We start from the raw sequence: 18,957 nt of genomic DNA, 5'->3' as shown, positions 1-18,957 counted from the left end.
TTAGTACTCAAAGAGACCTTTCCAACAAGGTGTTGTACACGCCAAATGGAGATAATATGACCAAGTTACCCTGGGAAGTTGACTACCCAAATAACCCCAAAGGGGCCCACAAAATCTTGGTGTTACATCTCCTGGGGTTAGGGTTTTGGTTGTTTAGGGTTTTCTCATTTTTTTCAATAATAAAAAGGCCCTTGAACCTAATTATAACACAGTTTAGATGCATGTACTCACCACATCTCTTCTCAGAGATAAGCTACCATCGCCCGAGCTATCTTATTTCCATTCTGTTTGTAAGCATAGTTCAATATTTTTCTATTATTGAAATGAAGTGTTTTTATGTTCCATCTCTATGTTTATGATTATATCTGTGAGTTGTTGCATTCTTGTTTAAGTTTGGATTAGTGGTATCATAACGGTCTGCTCTTTCTCTATTTTTCTTTGGATGTCCCCAATGAGGTAAGGGTATAAGGAGTTAGGGCTTGATATGGTTGAACCATTGCAGGATCAGCCTCGCGAAACCCGACGACCTCCCATGGCGGAAGAAAAGAAAGACGAGGGGACAAGAGATCCTTTCAAAATGTTGCTCGCGGAAGCCCTCGAGCAAGAGAGGGATGCAATGATGGATAACTTTTCCTAGATCCTTCGATGACTACCCACAAGTGATGAATCTTCATCCAGTTGCCACTCTGGAGGTTCCACTACTTTTAAGGTACAAGTTAACTTTGATATTCCCATATTCAAAGGCCTGATAGATGCAGACACCGTAAATAAATTGTTAAATATATTGGAAGGATATTTTTCAGTTCATGACTTTTCCAATCAGGAAAATATTACTTTTTCACTTCTTAAAGCCACCCCACATGTCAAAGATTGGTGGGAAACCTACTGTGAACCAAAGGAAGAGAGTGAACCCTTGCTATTTTCAGCCACACCCACTTGGAATTCTTTTCAAGATGCCATCAAGGAACAATATTACCCTGTCGGGAGCTATGAAGACAAATACATAAAGTGGACTACGGTATGGTAGGGAATGGACCAAGATGTGCCAGATTTCACAAATAATTTTCATACCATTTTCATGAAGTTGGGTATCAGGGATATTGAGCATCATTTGGTGTTCAAGTACTGCGGCTGTCTACACAAGTACATCCAAGATGAGATGGAGTTCCAGGATATTTCCTCACTCGACAAGACGTAGTGGTACGTTTTCAAGATTGAGAAGAAGTTTAAACAGAAGAAGCGGGACTTTGGATCCATGAATCCAAAGCAAGGAAAAGGTGCCCCCAAACCATAGAACAAAGGACCAAGCTAAGGCGACGCTACCCAGGACAACCCAACAAAGTTGCAAGAAAAACAGAACACCCCAAAGATGAAGAATGATATGGGAAAATGGTGTGAGTTCCATAAGATCTCCACTCACAATACAAGTGAGTGTCGGGCGAAGTAACCACTAGTGGCCGAGTTGAAGGCTTCAGAAACAGACACAGGTTCCGAATCTGAATTAGAATGCGATAAGTGAACTGACAAAGGGAAGCATAACATCGATGCGGTGCCTAGTGTCACCATGGCAACCACCAATATCCAAAAGATTGAGCTTGATGATCCAGAGGATGGGGAACGCATCTTCCACTCACAGATGTGGGTGAAGGGTTCTCAGCTGCAGTTCATTGTCGAAACCGAGAGCCAAAAGAACATCATTTCAGTAGAGGTAGTGAAGCGACTGGGCCTAAAGACTATAGCACATCCATAGTCATACACCATCGAGTGGATTCACCAAGGATGAGATCTTCATGTTAGCCATCAGTGTCGCCTTCCCTACAGCATCAAGCCCTTCACGGATGAGCTACTCTGTGATGTTTCTCCTCTTGAAGTTTGTGATGTATTGTTAGGACAACCATACTTGTGGAAGCGACATGTTGTATATGAGTCCAGACCTCGATTTATGATTACTACTTTGGCTAATAAGTTGTACAGGATACTGGAGGTAGCCCCACCTACTGCCATCTCTTTGATCACTGTAAAGAAACGTAGTAAGATCATTTCCCAAACCAGGGATTTTTTTTCCTTATGATTCACCCCTATGGAAAGAAGAAGGTTGTGGCCACGACTTCTAGGCAGGTCTCCTCTGCACAACAACAACAGATGGACAAGGTCATGGAGGAGTATAGGGATATTTTCACCTGACCCACAAGGCTACCTCTCCACTGTCAGGTGAAGCACTCCATCGATCTGACCCTGGGCACGTCACTGCCCAATGGACCGATCTATCGAAGCTCTGTTTTGGAGAATGATGAGATCAAGAGGCATATTCAGGAACTATTTTAGAAAGGGCACATCAGCCCAAGCTCATCACCTTGTGGGAGCCCAATTGTATTGGGACAAAATAAGGATGGGACCTGGAGGCTCTATGTTGACTATCAGGCACTAAACAAGATCATTGTCTGAAATAGGCACCCAATCTCGTTGATTGATGAAGTTTTAGACCAGATCGAGGGGGGGAAATATTTTAGAAAGATTAACTTGAAGTCCAGTTATCACTAGGTACCTATCGAACACTCCAATGTGTGAAAGACTACCTTCAAATCCAAGGAGGGCCTTTTCGAATGGTTGATCATGCCATTCACATTGATGAACACCCCTGCAACCTGCATGAGACTGATGGATGACATCTTGAGACCCTTCACCAATGCATTCATGGTGGTGTATCTAGATGACATCCTGATCTTTAGCGAGAGTTGGGAAGAGAACCTCCACCATATTCAATAAGTCCTTCAAACCATGCGCCAACACAAGTTGTGCGCTAACTTGGAGAAATGCACCTCTGGCCTGACCCAGGTTCGATATATGGCATACATCATTGATGAGCATGGTGTACATGTGGACCCATACAAGATACAAGGCATTCAGGATTGGCTAGCCCCAACCACTCTAAAAGAGCTCTACATCTTTTTGGGTCTTTCCAATTTCTACCATAGGTTCATGTTGGGGTTCTATCAGATCACTTGGCCTTTAAGTCAAGTCACTAGGGGCAGAGTGAAAGCAAAGAATTTTTGGTCAGAAACCCAACAATAGGTGTTCTCCAAGTTGAAGAATCACCTATGTTCTGCACGAGTGCTCATATTAACATACCTGCAACAACCATTTGAGATTGAGATATATGCCTCAGACTATGCTATTGGTGCAGTTCTTACTTCGCATGGGCATCCAGTAACTTACCACAGTGATACACTTTTAGACTACCCCACTATTATAGACATTTTTGGGCACTACAACCCCAAGCATGAAATGTCCATAAACCAAGGGCTCCTAAGTCCCTAAAATTGTTGTTCTAACCCCTAAATGAACAAGGTCAACTAATTATAGCTTCTCCCAGAAGTTCTCCATGAAAAACTGCTCAGAATTGGTCAAAACAGGATCATTTCAGCTGCTCCACAGGCCAAGTGCGTTGCATCTCACCTAAGTGCACTGTGTGGGTGCGTTGCATTTCAAAAATCCCTTCTATGGGGTGCGATGGGCGAGAAATGACAAATGGCAGTGTCATTCCGCGAGGTGGAGAGGCAATGGAAGCTTCCACAAACTTCTCCTGTGACACTTGCCTCTCTAACTTCAACCAAGGATGAGTAAGAGATCATCAATCTCCAAGTGGAAGAAAGAAATATCAGAGGGAAGACACTAATCAAATCAAAAGCTAACTCATCTCCCTTACAGATATCTATATATGGATCCCTCATCCCAGAGATCTAGAGGCTGGAATTTTGCATATTGTAAGGAATTGCTGTTGGTTTCTTGAGACAAACATGAGATTGTTGGGTGATCTAAGCTCTGTATGAGGTGAAGAGGGGCTTCCTTGCTGAGAGGTTGATGCTGGGTTGGAACAACTGGTTGTAACTCCTCTTGGCTTTTTCTTGTTTATCAATAAAAGCTATTCAAGTTTTCCTCCATACTCTTCTGTCATTTATGTTTGCTGCATTTGTATGGTTAATTTACATCTGATCCTAGATTGTTTATGATTATAGATCCATGTCTTTGTATAGTGCTATGCTACTATGATCTTAGAGGTACTATGTGAAGCTGGGTGTGCCAAGGAACAAGTAGTGAAAGACTATCAAAGAAGAGAGGAATCGAACCAGGAGATTAGCGCAAGATAGAGGTTCGTCTTCTTTGTTACTCTCTATCTATACTTTATAAAGGAAAAACGAAAGTAGCTTTACTTTGTTTGTTTCTAAGGTAGCTATCACACCTTAGTGGGATAAGCAGTTCTGAGTAGACACTTTTCCCTGTAACACCCACTTATGACAAAGAAATGTATTCCATTGTGCAGGTCTGCTGTCAATGGAAGCATTACATTTTGGGGAAGGAAATGGTCATCCACACAAACCACCGACCTCTATAGTTCATACAGACACAATGGAAGTTACAGAATGATCACCATAAAAAATGGTCCACCTATTTGCAACAGTTCCATTTGAACATTAAGTATAAGAAGGGCAACACCAATAATGTTATTGATTGCCTGAGCCAACCATTAGTCATGGCGCTAATCACTATGCTCGACTCTTGTGTGCACAAGACATCAAGGTGGCAGCATCTTTACAAGAGCGATCAAGAATTTGACAACATATACCAGACACTCCTGGAAGGGAAGCAAGTTCCAAATTTCCATATTCAAGATGCACTGTTATGCCACTTGGGACACATCTTTGTTCCTTCAAGTGAGCGTGCCAAGATGATTTGGGAGGCACACTACAGTTAGGTCGCTAGACATTTTGGAGTAGATAAAATAGTGGTGGTATTGGAGAAGTATTTTTATTAGCTCAAACATCGTCAGGATGTTGGGAAGTACATTACATCTTGCACCACCTGTGCCATTGCCAAACCAACCATTAAGAATAAAGGCATGTATGCTCTTCTACCTACTCCTAGCTAGCCTTGGGAATATATCTCCATGGATTACATGTTGGGCCTTCCTTCTTCTAAGCATGACAATGATTGCATTTCGTGGTCATCGACAGATTCTCTAAGATGGCCATCATGGCAGCATGCAAGAAAAGCATCACCACAAAGGGCACTGCTAAGCTCTTCTTTGAGTGAGTAAGGGTACAGTTTGGGATCCCACAATCCATTGTCCCAGATCAGGACAACAGATTCCTAAGTGCATTTTGGTCAAGTCTCTTGTAGATGCTAGATACAAAACTTACTAAGTCCATGACTTTCTCCCCAAACTGATGGCCAAATAGAGGTTGTCAATAGGATGATGGTACACATTTTGCGCATGTACAAATTGAAGCATCCATGCATGTGGGATAAAAGTCTCCTCTATGTATAACAAAGCTATAACAGAGCTCTCCACAGGTCAACAAGCGACAACCCCTTTCAAGTAGGGATTGTATTTCAACCATTATGGCCCATTGATGTGGCCACACCATTTGTAGCCACACAGGTAGATTCAACTCACATTCAGTCCGAAGCTAAAAGGCCTAACAACTTCATTGAGCACATTCAACACATCCACCAGTAGGTCCATGATATATTGGACATAGCTAATTCTAAGTACAAGCACCGTCATGATCAACATCGAGTGTCTGACAAGTTCTAGGTAGGCAACAAAGTTTGACTACATTTGAAGAAGGAGAGCCTTATTGAACCCCACTGTAAGTTTCGTCCACTCTGATATGGGCCATACACCATCACCAAGGTCATCGGTGATAATTCCTTCGAGATTAGCATCCCACCATTCCTTGGTCTGCACCCAATGTTCAATGTAGATCACCTTCGACCATACTTTCCACCATTGATGGACACATCTGACATTGCAGAACATCTCACACCAACAGATCTCAACCCAGACTACATGGAATAGGCCACAACTGATCATATCATGGAAGCAAAAATCAAGAACACTCGCCAATAGAGGATACAACTATATCGAGTTGTCAAAGCAGGCCAACCCCTTCATCAGGGCAAGTGGTTCACTAGAGGCGAGCTTCAACAGAAATTTCCTCGCCTCATGGAGGCTCTCCATGTAATGGGGACCATTTCTTCATAAGGGGGAGAAATGACACAGGTGGATATTTGTGGCCACCCGCCTATTCCACCTAGACCCCCGAGTCAGTTTCATTTGTTTCCTTGTTCATTTCAACATTTACTACGTTTATCAGTTTTTCGAGTCCTGAACTTCTAGAGTAGCTTTGACCCCCTAAACAACGCTTTTTTGGGGTTTGAAGCAAACTCGGATATGTACATGGGGTCCTACGATGAAACCTATAGTACTCAGAGAGACCTTTCTAACAAGGTATCGTATGCACCAAATAGAGATAATATGACCAAGTTATGACCTCGGTAAGTTAGCTTCCCAACTGACCCCAATAGGGCCCACAAACTCTTGTTGTTACATCTCCTAGGGTTAGGGTTTTCTAATGTTTTCCAATAATAAATACGCCCGTGAGTCTCATTGTAACATAATTCAAAGGCATGTAGATACCACATATCTTCTCATAGATAAGCTACCATCACCCGAGCTATCTTATTGCCATTTTGTTTCTAAGCATAGTTCAATATTTTTCTATTAATGAAATGAAGTGCTTTTCTACTGCATCTATGTGTTTATGATTATATCTTAAAGTTGTTGCATTCCTGTTTAAGTTTGGATCAGCTTCCATGTTCAAATCCTCTAAAATAACACAGATTAATGGACCAACAAAATTTATTGAAAGATAGGGAGACATATTACCAAGAGTGTCAACATGGATAAGCTCTTATAATTAACCCCTCATACTACAAATCATCCTCTTGCTTCTTGATTTGATGACAATTATCAACAAAATATTGATTGTTTCTACGAATTGTGCTACCAATTTCTTAATGTAGATGTGAAGTTGATTAATGCTCTCTTATTTATGCCACGTCATTAGAAGAAACTATGCGCTTATTATACTAGCCTATAGGGGAACACAATGCCATAACTAACAACACAAGGATGGACAAGTTTTCTATAATATAAACCTCCAAATAAGGTAGCCAGGGATTGAGTTAGTTGAGATTAGTGAGAGGATGTTGGAATGTGTGAAGAGACCCCTATATTAGAGCCCCGAATGAATAACATAAATTCTCATTAACCATGACATATGGGATATGTCTTTCATACTAGAGAGATGGGATAAAACAACTTGTTTCATAAATTCCCAAACTAATAGAGCTCTGATGCCTTGTGGAAACCTAAACTTCTAAAATTCATCATCAACCACTAGATGATGCATCGAGAGAGAGACACTTATTGAAATGAGGACTAAGGGACATGTTGGAAATATGATACATTTTTAACCTTCATGGTTCCTTCAAGCATTAGAACAAATTCTCAAGAAAAAGAGTTAGCAAGAGAGTTGTTGTTTTTTAGAACCTGAAATGAAATCACCTCAAGGATGGAGACCAATACCATGTAGACTCTTTGGAAAATAGTTTGAAGTTTAGGACTTGGAGGAGAGGAATCGAGTTGCATATGCCTTATTGTGTATTTGGAGTCCCCGATATTTAATAATAAGCACAACAGAGATAGGACAACTTTCTCGAATATTTATATTGTAAGAGGTGAGGACTTCCATATACCATTATTTAGGGGCATCTTCCCGCACAACCTCACATGAGAGATAGGACACTTTTCTCTAATATTTATATCATGTCAACTTATCAATGCAAACTTCAATAAGCTTTCTTTAAATAATTGTTGAGTATCAACCAACACTCTCATACACTTTTTATCGGCCTAGATCCATCTTAACTTTGAATCTATCAAACGCCCATAGATCCCTCTCAGAGTTTGATATATCCACAGTTAATATGGGTCTAGGTTGGTTTAATAACTAATAACTAATAATTATAATAACTATTATTATTTTTTCATTTTTTCATTTTTTATGTATCAAAATGTTTTATTTAATAATTATATACGTACTTTTATTGAGTCAAAATGTGTAGATAACATAAAATAGCATATCATAGCAAGACATTACAACATCTCTTCCATACTGGGATGCAGAGTGTCCATTGGCTCAAAAACATAATGGTATTATAACAAAGCTTACTTACAAGTCAATAATATGCATGGTAAAGTTGGGGTGAATATCCATGGTTAAAAATCTTGTTATATGGTAAGTATTAAGTTTTTATATCTTATATATTTTAGTGTGATCTAGGGTTTAGATATATCTCAAAAGTAATTATAATTCAATGCATTATATTAGATATCATTTTTTGTGATTCAAGTTAAGTAAGTCATTCATCTATGACCATTTCCATGAGAGGACTTCCCTGGACTTCCGGAGGTCACCCATCCCGAATCACCTCTGGCTCAAGCGTGCTTAAGTGTGGAATTTTTCCCACAATCAAGCCCACTTAGCTTGCTACCCCATTTGTTTTTAGATTTAATTAAAAAATGTTATAAAATTAAATTCAAATAGAATATCCATAAATCATTTTGATTGTGAAATGAAAGATGATTTTTTGGCATGAGGTATTGATGAGCCATGGTATTGGTCCATGCTATTGTAACAAAATCTATTTACAAGTCAATAATATCTATGGTAAAGTGGGGGTGAACATCTATGGTTAAAAATATTGTTATATTGTAAGTTTATTGTAAGTATTAAAGTTTTTATTTACTTATTAATTAAATTTAAATATGGTTACAAAATCATTATTTTTATTTATAAATTTAAATATTGTTACAAAATCATTATTTTAATTTATAAAGTAAAATGGATCTTAACTTATAGCTTGTTAGATAAGTCTCTAAATTGAACTTTATTATTTTTATTACTTTTAACCTTTTATGGACACTGCAAGGGACTCTATATTACTTTTAACCTTTTATTAGTATTTAATTCATCTAACATTTATTTTTTTTATAAATCCTTACCTCTCGTAAATTGTGCACACAAACTACTTCGAGAGTGGTTGTACAACCAGTATAAGTTAGATGTGTAGATGTAATGTAAGTATGTAAACAATTTTAAATCTCAAGCCAATTAAAAAATATAAATAAATAAAAGGGATATGGGGGAGGAGTGTAAACATTTAAATGTTGGCTCAAATAATAATAAAAATTAAAAGTAATAAACAAAAAGTTAAAAGTAATATATACCTAGTATCTAGGATAAATGTAAACATTTAATTGTTTGCTCAATTACTAATAAAATGTTAAAGTAATAAAAATAACTATCATAACATCTTTCAGAAGAAATCACATAAGAGAGATTCTCGTCTACGCGTTTCGAACCAGCCAGTATGATTCATCTTCAGGACAAGATTATGAATCTGATCTAGGCATTTAGATAAATAGATGTAGAGAGCTGCTAACTAGGTGTTGGGGATAATAGCTAGTTTGAGTGAGGGTAGTAAATAGAAAAGGTTAATGACCATAAAGGAAGGGAAAGAAAGAAATAAAACATTTATTATTATTATTTTTTGGATAAATTAATGAGGTAAAAAGTTAAAATTTAGAAAAATAATAACCCTTTATAACTAAATTAATTAATATATATTAAAATAATTTTAAGAGTCATAAATTGGGTACTATCAATAAATGATATCTAAAAGGAATTAATATTTTAATCTTATTCAAATAATTATTAATTAATATTCGATATAAAACTATATAATATAATCATATTGAATAGGGAAAAAATAGAAAGGGATTTTACCACAAGTTAAGGGAAACTAATTAAAGAGAATAAATTACCATATAAAAGTGAGGTTTATATATATATATATATATATATATATATATATATATATATATATATATATATATATATATATATATATATATATATATATATATATATATATGATAAACACCTTATATAACCTCATTAATGAATATAATATTATATTAAATAACCTCATTAATGAATAAAAATTACAAAAATATTAAAGATTATTCATAAAAAAAAAAATCTATAAGAAAAAAAAATTAAGGAATTTAGACTTCTGTGATCCATAACATTGTTTAGAAAATCTTCGGCAAAATCACATAACCAATCTTTTGTCGACGCGTTTTGAACCAACCAGTGTGGTTCATCGTCAGGACAAAAAAAAATTAGGAAGAAAGGAAGGAATCTAGTTTCTACTAATACTCCAGCCTTCATCTCTATTTAAATTAACAAGTCTCTTTTCGATTTCTAAGGCCTCCCTGAATTTACTATGATGAAAATGGTCAATCCTCGCAATAGCCTTAGCTTCTTCGATGCAGATGTGATGATTTGTTTTTCCTGCATGCTTTGCCAAAGCAGAGGAGCGAGCTCTTTGGTGCCTAATGTTGGTAGCATGTTCAGAAATCCTTTGGTTAATGAATTGGCCGGTCTCACCAATATAAGGAGTTCCATAAGAACAGGGAATAATGTAAACAACCTTTCCATCCCTGGGATTAATCGGGTCTTTAACATAACAAAGAGAACTTCAGATAGTGTTAAGCGGTCTAAAGGAAGAATGAATCTTATTGTTCCTTAAGATCTTGTGATTCTATCTGTGGTCCCTTGAATAAAAGGTAGATGAACATGAGAAGACCAATCCTTCGGCTCAATTTTATTCTTAGGGCCTTTTTCAATATTTTGAAAAGCCTTAAGACCTTGAGACCTACTATAACCATTCTTATTAAAAACTTTTAGGAGGTGGGATTTCTCATCTTCAAGGTGATTTTCATCAGAAACTCGCATCGCGTGAGTGGCTAAGGTGTTGAGAACGCCTATCTTGAGTAGAAAAATGATGGGAACTAGCATGGAGATATTGCTCTGTGTGAGTTTTCTTCCGAAAAACCTGATGGGAAAAAGAGCCATCATCCTTTTTAGAGATAAGAACATCAAGAAAAGGCAGGCTATTATCAACTTCAAATTCCATGGTTAACTTTATATGGTCAGATTGACTATTAAGATGATGGAAAAATAGCTCCAACTTCTCTTTACCATGAGACCAAACGACACAAGTGTCGTCCACAAACCTTTTCCAAAGTTTGGTTTGGTAAAGGGCTGATGACACGACTTTGGATTCAAAATTCTCCATGAAGAGATTGGCCACAATGAGGGATAGGGGAGAACCCATAGCCACTCCAGACGTCTACTTGAAAAATTCACCCTCGAAACTAAAGAAAGTAGAGGTAAGACAAATCTTAACTAAAAAGGCAGTATCGGTATCAGTGATGCCTTAGATAACATCAATGACCTCACTAATCGAAAATTAGTGAATAAGGAGACCACATAGAAACTCACTAACTGATCCTTAGGGTCAAATCTAAAATCCTTTAACTCGTTAACGAACGAAGCTGAATCTTTAACAAAAGATTATGTTTGTCCAATGAGGGGTTTGAGCTTATTAGCAAGAAATTTCACTAAAACATAGGTAGGCCCACCAATAGTATTGACAATGGGGCGAAGAGGGACCCCTTCTTTATGGATCTTGGGGAGACCATAGATCTTGGGGGTAAGAGGGTTGCCTTTAATAAGCTTCTTGCTAAGGGAGCTAACAGAACTACTCAATTTTATGGCTAGAGCAACAGCCTTATAAATATTTTTTAGGGGGTTCTTCGCAAGCTTTCTGTAGCTTCTGCTATTACAAAGGTGATCTAACATCTTCTTCCAGTAATCCTTCTTGTTAGGAATGATAGCTGCACCCCCTTTGTCAACTTTTTTCTTGTTAGGAATGATAGCTGCACCCCCTTTGTCAGCTTTTTTCTTGTTAGGAATGATAACTGCACCCCCTTTGTCAACTTTTAGAACAATGATGTCCCTGTTATTGTTCAAAGATTTGAGAGCATCAAACTCTGGCTTGATCAAATTGCTCGTAGGGGGTTTAGCCTTTCTAAGGATTATAGCGCAATCCTCCCTAATAATATCTTTAGTGAAATTGGGTAAATCTCAAATCCCGAATTCAATGTCAAATAATATCATTCACATGAATTTTTCTAGGAGCCAAAGCAAAATTAAGACATTTTTCTAAAAGATTAAAAACATGGGAATCAAAAGAGAAACTCCAAAGATTAACAACCTTATTGCGAGAATAAGAAGTCTTTTTAATGCCAATAATGTTATCTAAAGAAGAAAGATAAATATTATTGGGTTCCAAGTTAATATAACGGTGTTTATTATAGTTATTAATAAGTTCAAATTCATTATTATTATTAATATTATTATATAATTATCAAATTCATTAATATTAATATTATTATTATTATATTTATTGTTATTATTATTACTATAGTTATTACTATTATTAATTACATTGTTATTATTAATATTTTTATAACTATTATTATTATTAGATTTATTATTAAGGCAGAAGTTAAAGGAAATAACCAACGAGGAAGCTTGAAGGGGCATTGGACCATTCAAAACCCCATTATCTGGGATCTCCAAGCCATTCAACACTCATCACCCAATAATAAAATTCAATTTTTTATATTTTGATTTTTTTTATTAAATTTTAAATATGTTTTATTACAATACAATGGTTTATCAATACCACATGCCCAAAAACCATAACCTATTTCACAACCAAAATATTTTATAACAATACCATATTATTAACCATGGATATTCATCGCCACTTTACAATACCATGGGTCAATATCATGGTTTATCAATACCACATGCCCAAAAACCATAACCTATTTCACGACCAAAATATTTTATAACAATACCATATTCTTACCCATAGATATTCATCCCCACTTTACAATACCATGATTTATCAATACCACATGCCCAAAAACCATAACCTATTTCACAACCAAAATATTTTATAACAATACCATATTCTTAACTATAGAATAAAAAAATTACACTAAAAAAATCATTCCATCTATTGATTAAACTAAATATTTTTTTTACCCATATTACTTATTAAAAGATAAATTTAAAATCTTTTAACCCAATTTAACATTCATAACCATCATTTATCGAAGAAATATGCCCCTTAGGCCTAACAATAAACACCCCAATGCAAAGTATATTAAATACTCCATATATTGAAATGTGGACTCTCGAATCTAAAATAGCAACATTTTTCACCGTATATCATGGTCGGCATCTATTTATAATAATGACCCCTTTGTAAATACTCATCTTATATATCTATAAATATATCATTCTGGACGAAAACCTTCCCCCCAGAGTCCGCAAAGTAAGTTTTCCCGCTCAGCAATATAATTAGATCGTTATTTTAGTTCACAGGTAAGCTACATCGTGAGCAGCCAAATACCATGGATGGCGTTTGGAAGGAACGTCTGATTGACAAGCTTGAGAAATTGGAGAGCACAAGAGAGAGTGTGGAAGGTAATTGTTTTTCTGAGATTTACTCTGCTTATTTATCGTAAAATTTCAGTAATAGCATCCCCTGGTTAATTTATCCTTAGTCCTCGGCGTAAAACCGATATATAAAACTAGATTATATATGAATAGGTATGAATAATTTTATTTAAGTTTTTGAAAGACCTGCTAGAATCTATGGCATTAGGGAAGGAATTACAGAAATTTACAGTTGCTTTAACGTTATTATGGAATGGAACATTGATATAATAAGTTGGCCTTTATCAGTCACTTCCCAATGGTGCATCTTCTACCGGAATGAGGCACATGCGATAGTGGAGACATGGTGTAGAGATTTTGAGAAAGCAAGCGAAGACAAGAAAATCTCATTGCTTTATCTTGCCAATGACATCTTACTGAATAGCGTGGAGAGGAATGGCTGTGAGTTATTTGTGAATGAATTTTGGCGGGCTCTACCAATATATCTTGTAGATATATATCAAAACGGAGGACAAGTTATAATCGAAGCTGTCTCGAAGCTGGTATATGCTGTGTTCTCTGATGAATAAATGATATTTGAATGTTTGTATTTTATGTATTCTGATCATTTTTTAGTTTTTAAATAAAAATGTAGGTTGGCATATGGGAAGATCGCAATGTTTTTAAATTAGGTCATCACAATCTGAGAACACATTTTCTTGGAGAAAACCCCCCATCAAGTTCGGATGAAGGATTTGACCCAATGCGCCCCAGAAAAAGAGTGAGACAATTTACCATACATTTGTTCATTACTTTCAGTAATATTGTACTAGGGTTTCCCTTTTGATGTTTTCTGTTAATTGGTATCATTTTAGAAACTGGAAGTTAGATTCGAAGGTGGAGGTACTGCGGAGAGAATATTAACAGCATACCAGGCAGCCGGAGAGGAGCATATAGAGGAAGATATGATATTGAAAACATGCGAGTCTTCGATGAAACGGTTGAAAGAGATAGAGAACGATGTACACAACACCTGCCAAACTGGTATGTAGACAAACAACAAAAGTAGTTAATAAATTGTTGTGTTTCTTTATTGCCGAAGCGAAGTAAGTTTGCTGGAGAGGCGAACATGGTTAAAGCGAGCATAATTTCCATAGATTTTGCCAATTCTATATCAAATAAATAATAACTCTGATTCCGTAGTGTATCAACACATTCTGACAACCATAACAAAATTTGCTCATTAAATATCTCGCCTCACACCAATTTACTAAGGTCTCTTCACGCTCAGTCTTCTCACAGATTTCTGATTTCGTCGCTTCTCTGATATCCTGCCTCAATGATAATAATGCTAATCTTGGCTTTCAAAACTCATCCATTTTAGCACTTTCCAGTTGGTTTTTCGTTTGTGGAAAAGTTGGTTTTTGGTTCTCTTATTTCCACAGGTAGAATTCTTGATTCGATACATTTCTTTATATGTGTGGAGGTTTTCTGTTACACCAAAACCAGTAGGTGTTGGTAAATATTATAAACCAGTAACTAGGATCCCCAGGGTGGAAACCCTCAGGTGTTGGTAAATATTTTAAACCATTAACTAGGATCCCCAGGGTGGAAATTACGGATTCTATAGAGGTGCGGTGATTCTTCCAACACCCCGCTCAAAAGCGCAACTTGGGAGAATCAAACCTAAGCTCTGATACCACGTGGAGGTTTGCCGTTACACCAAAATCCTCAGTTGTTGGTAAACATTATAAACCAGTAACTAGGTTACACCAAAACCCTCAGTTGTTGGTAAACATTATAAACCAAAACCCTCAGTTGTTGGTAAACATTATAATTACCGATTCTATAGAGGTGTGGTGATTCTTCCAACAATATGTTGGCTTTAGAGTTCACTAGAGCAAGATCTGGAACATGAACTTAAGAGTTATTGTTATTTTTTTACATAATAAGAATTTTTTTCAAAATTCAGTTATTTTTTCAAACTTCAGTTTGCTCAAACCAGCAGAAGAACAGCTGCAGTTGTTTGTTATTTCAGAATGTAGGTTTACTCATCACTAGTTGATTTATTATTAATAGTTAATGAAAATTAAGACACCTGAAAATTATTTTTCTGATAGTCTGTAAAGAGCATGCTTTCACTCATACCAGATACTTCTGCTTTCACTCACACCAAATACTTTCATACTTAAAGTATTCACCTATTTTACTAATTCTTATTCAAAGAAAAACAGTTTTAGAATTAAAAAAAATCATGCTTTTGCTTGAGGTTAACCTCACAAACAAATTTGGGGTACTAATGAAACTCATTCAATCTGACAAACAAATTTGGGGGACTAATGAAACTCATTCAATATGATACTAATAGAAAGGTGTTATCCGTGTTATCCATTCCCTGTGGTTTTTTAAAAATTTGATACTAATAAAAACGTATTATCCATTCGCTATGTTTTTAAAGAAAAGCTCATGATTTGGTTTGGGGCTTAGAAGGAAACTGGGAATTCTTCGGAAGTAGCTAGGTGTAGCATATGCTTTTAAGTGGGTGCTATTTTGTTTTCTAAGGCATAGTTATTTTTTTTATTAAAGAATAGAAAATAAGAAAATTCCAACTTGTGTCTGATTATAGGATTTCACCATGTAATTTTTTATTCATATTTATTTTGCATTATATTCATGTTTAATTTACACTTTTAAATATAATCACCAAAACAAAATAATATCTAAGAAAAATAATCATGCAACATGAAAAAACAGTCATCAGAGAAGTCTATCTAGCAGAGCCAATTTATTTATTTTAATCTTGTTTTAAAACCCACACTGTTTAATAAGGTGACAGCATAATCTAAACATGAATGCAATTTTTTCACAATTTAAAAAGAGAAACACTCTCCCTTTGCCTACCTGTCTGTGAAGTACCTGGCTTTCCTGTGGGTTTTAGCACCTTCCGGTTGGTCTTCTCTCATTTCCACACGCCAAATTCCTGACTTACACATTTCTCAATCCGTTAGCTCTTCGGTTCATGAGAGCCAGAATAACACTCTTCCTTTACCTACCGGTCTGTGAAGTACCTGGCTTTCTCGGTTGTGGCTTTCCGGCTGGTTTTAGCACCTTCCTGTTGGTCTTCTCTCATTTCCACAGGCCAAATTCCTGAATTACACATTTCCCAATCCGTTAGCTTTTGAGTTTATGAGAGCTATGAAGTAGAGAAAGATCTGAACCATGAAATAAAAGCATAGTTTTGATTTTTTTTACATGGTAAGAAAATTTATTAGAACTTGGTTGGTAAATTAGCAATGGGATAGTTAAAGTTAGCTGCTATTTTAGAATGCAGGTTGAGGCATGATAGTATTCAAAGAAAACCATTTTATTTAGAATTATCTTGTTCTTGCTTTCACTCAGGCTAGATACCTATGTGTCTCAGGCTTTTAACTTGTTTTCTTACATGGAAACAAACTTTTATCCAAACAGAAACAGATTTAGAGTCAAAAAAAATATAATTTATCTTAAAATTGACCTCACATCCACAATTAAAAAACTGAAAAAACTCTTATACTAATTAAAAAAAGCAGCTATCATTCACCATGATTTTTTTTAAAACTCATGGTTTGGTTTGGGGTTAAGCATGGAAGGAAACTGGAAAGGAAAAAGCTGCTTCACAAGTAGTTCAGTCAAGTAGTAGTTGTTGTGAAACATAGGCTTTCAAGTAAGTGTCATTTTGTTTTTTTAAATAATTATTTTGTTTTTTATAATAAAATCTGAACTTCTTAAACTTGATACATAATTATTAAATTTAAACCTATAATTTTTTATTAACATTTATTTTTGTCACTAAAAACAAAATAAATATCTTACTATAGTAATCATGCTAACTCATTAAAAAAGTATATGAGAAAAATCAGAGTCATATTGGAGAAGACTGCCTAGTAGCATGAGCCCTATGGTATCTTGAAGTTTAAAGTTTCTCCCATTGATAAGGGCTAATACATCTCGCACTTCTTTGTAGGCCTGCGACATCATGTTTGTATTGATATATTATGTATTCAGAGGCTTTTAAACGGGAAAGGGCTTTTTTTACTATAAATTTTAATATCTATGTTTATATGTTATCAGCATTTTGCCAACTGTTTCACAGTTTTGTAACCCAAAAAAATATTTTTAATTAAATTGAATGTAAGAGGAGTAATTTCATCTGATTAGTAAACATATTACATAAGTGCAAATATATTGCACTTTATGCAATATATTTGCTTTGATTTTTAACCTATTATAAAACTCTGTTATAAGATACTGGTAAATAAAGTAACCACATAAACTAAATATAAATATAGTTTTTTCCCATTTTAAAAAGAAGAACACTCTGCCTCTACCGCACAGTCTGTGGAGTACCTGGCTTTAGCTTCTTGTGACCTCTGTTGCAATTTGTTGTGAAGTTAGCATTTTATTTATTGATCTATTATCTTATTTCATATCATATCAGCAGGGTGCCTGGACATTACGCGGTCGATTCAATTATCTGATGAACTCATTCAAGAAGAGACAGTTCTGTGGGAATGCACCAAGCAGCTGAGATCTGATGAATCGACAACTGCTGCTGTTATTTCTAAGCTGAGAGAGGCGATCCAACAAGAGGTAATAATTACAGCCCACAGTGATCGTAATGCTCTGGTACTACTTTAATTTAATTGAAATTTCAACACATAGGTCCATTTCAGTTGTCTAAGTATTATCAAGCTGAAAAGTAAGTATTTTACAGGAATATAAGCTGGAGACTCTTCGGGGTCAACTCAAGGTGAGGTTGCCCAGCTATTCATTTCACATAAATTCTCATGGTGTTTTCTTGCTATAAAATGGTAGATTTCATATTTGAAATTCATCGTATTTCATATAATCAGGAAGCCACGGATTCGGCTGAGAGTGCACGGAGGATTCGGATGAGACTAAAAAACATAAGTGATGGCTCGCATGGAACTTACACTCAAACACAGATAGAACCCAGATACCAGCCAAAGGCAGCTTCGAACACAGTAGCGAGCACAGAGAGAAACCAGATACCAGCCAAAGGCAGCTTCAACCACGTCTACGGGCCACAAAATTGTGGCAGGGGAGGTTAATATTGGAGCAGAGTAGTTTAGTATTGAAAGTGACAACTCAGCTTCATAAACTAAATTCATGTTCATGGTTGGCAAAAGGTTTGAAGATTGTGGTGGTTGTTTTTTATAAAATAAATAGTATTGGAGTGGTGTCGACAAATTTCATAGCGAGCATTCGCAGTGAAAAATTTATTCCATTGTTTTATTTGATATTATTATGTTTTACAACATTGTGAATATGAGAATTGCGAAAAGCGGTTTGCGATTTGAGTGTGCTATTATTGACAGCGGTTTACGGTTCGACTGTATCATTATCGAAAGTGGTTTATGATTTGATTGTTCTCACCTTTACCCTTACCCTTGAGAGTGTGTTGTTCTTATTATTAAAAAAATAATATACCCTCGAGAGTGTTGTTATTATTAAAAAAAATTAATATATTAGTTAAATAAATTTATATTTAATTATAAAAATTCATATTATTTTATTTGGGAGATTTACAATATGTAAATACTTTTTTTGGGTTATAATACCATGATTTATTCTACAGGTCAAAATAATCACATACTCATTTCATATGATATTTATGAAACAACTA

At 35.7% G+C, this 18,957-nt stretch overlaps 1 protein-coding gene across 1 annotated transcript; it reads left to right on the top strand.

Annotated features, from left to right (window-relative positions):
• Positions 1-13,246: 13,246 nt before the first annotated feature.
• LOC149163955 (uncharacterized) lies at positions 13,247-18,382 on the top strand. Its single transcript, XM_089429318.1, has 7 exons — positions 13,247-13,319; positions 13,581-13,834; positions 13,927-14,052; positions 14,147-14,315; positions 17,752-17,900; positions 18,025-18,060; positions 18,164-18,382. The coding sequence occupies exons 1-7, from the start codon at positions 13,247-13,249 to the stop codon at positions 18,380-18,382; spliced, it is 1,026 nt and encodes a 341-aa protein (XP_089285444.1).
• The last annotated feature ends 575 nt before the right edge of the window (positions 18,383-18,957 follow it).

The sequence above is a fragment of the Pinus tabuliformis genome, chromosome 5_1, assembly GCF_031772625.1.
Source record: "Pinus tabuliformis cultivar Carrire ecotype Pingquan chromosome 5_1, CPIR1, whole genome shotgun sequence".
Classification (NCBI taxonomy): domain Eukaryota; kingdom Viridiplantae; phylum Streptophyta; class Pinopsida; order Pinales; family Pinaceae; genus Pinus; species Pinus tabuliformis.
The sequence above is the reverse complement of the archived record's forward strand: the minus strand, read 5'-3'. Positions and strand labels throughout refer to the sequence as shown.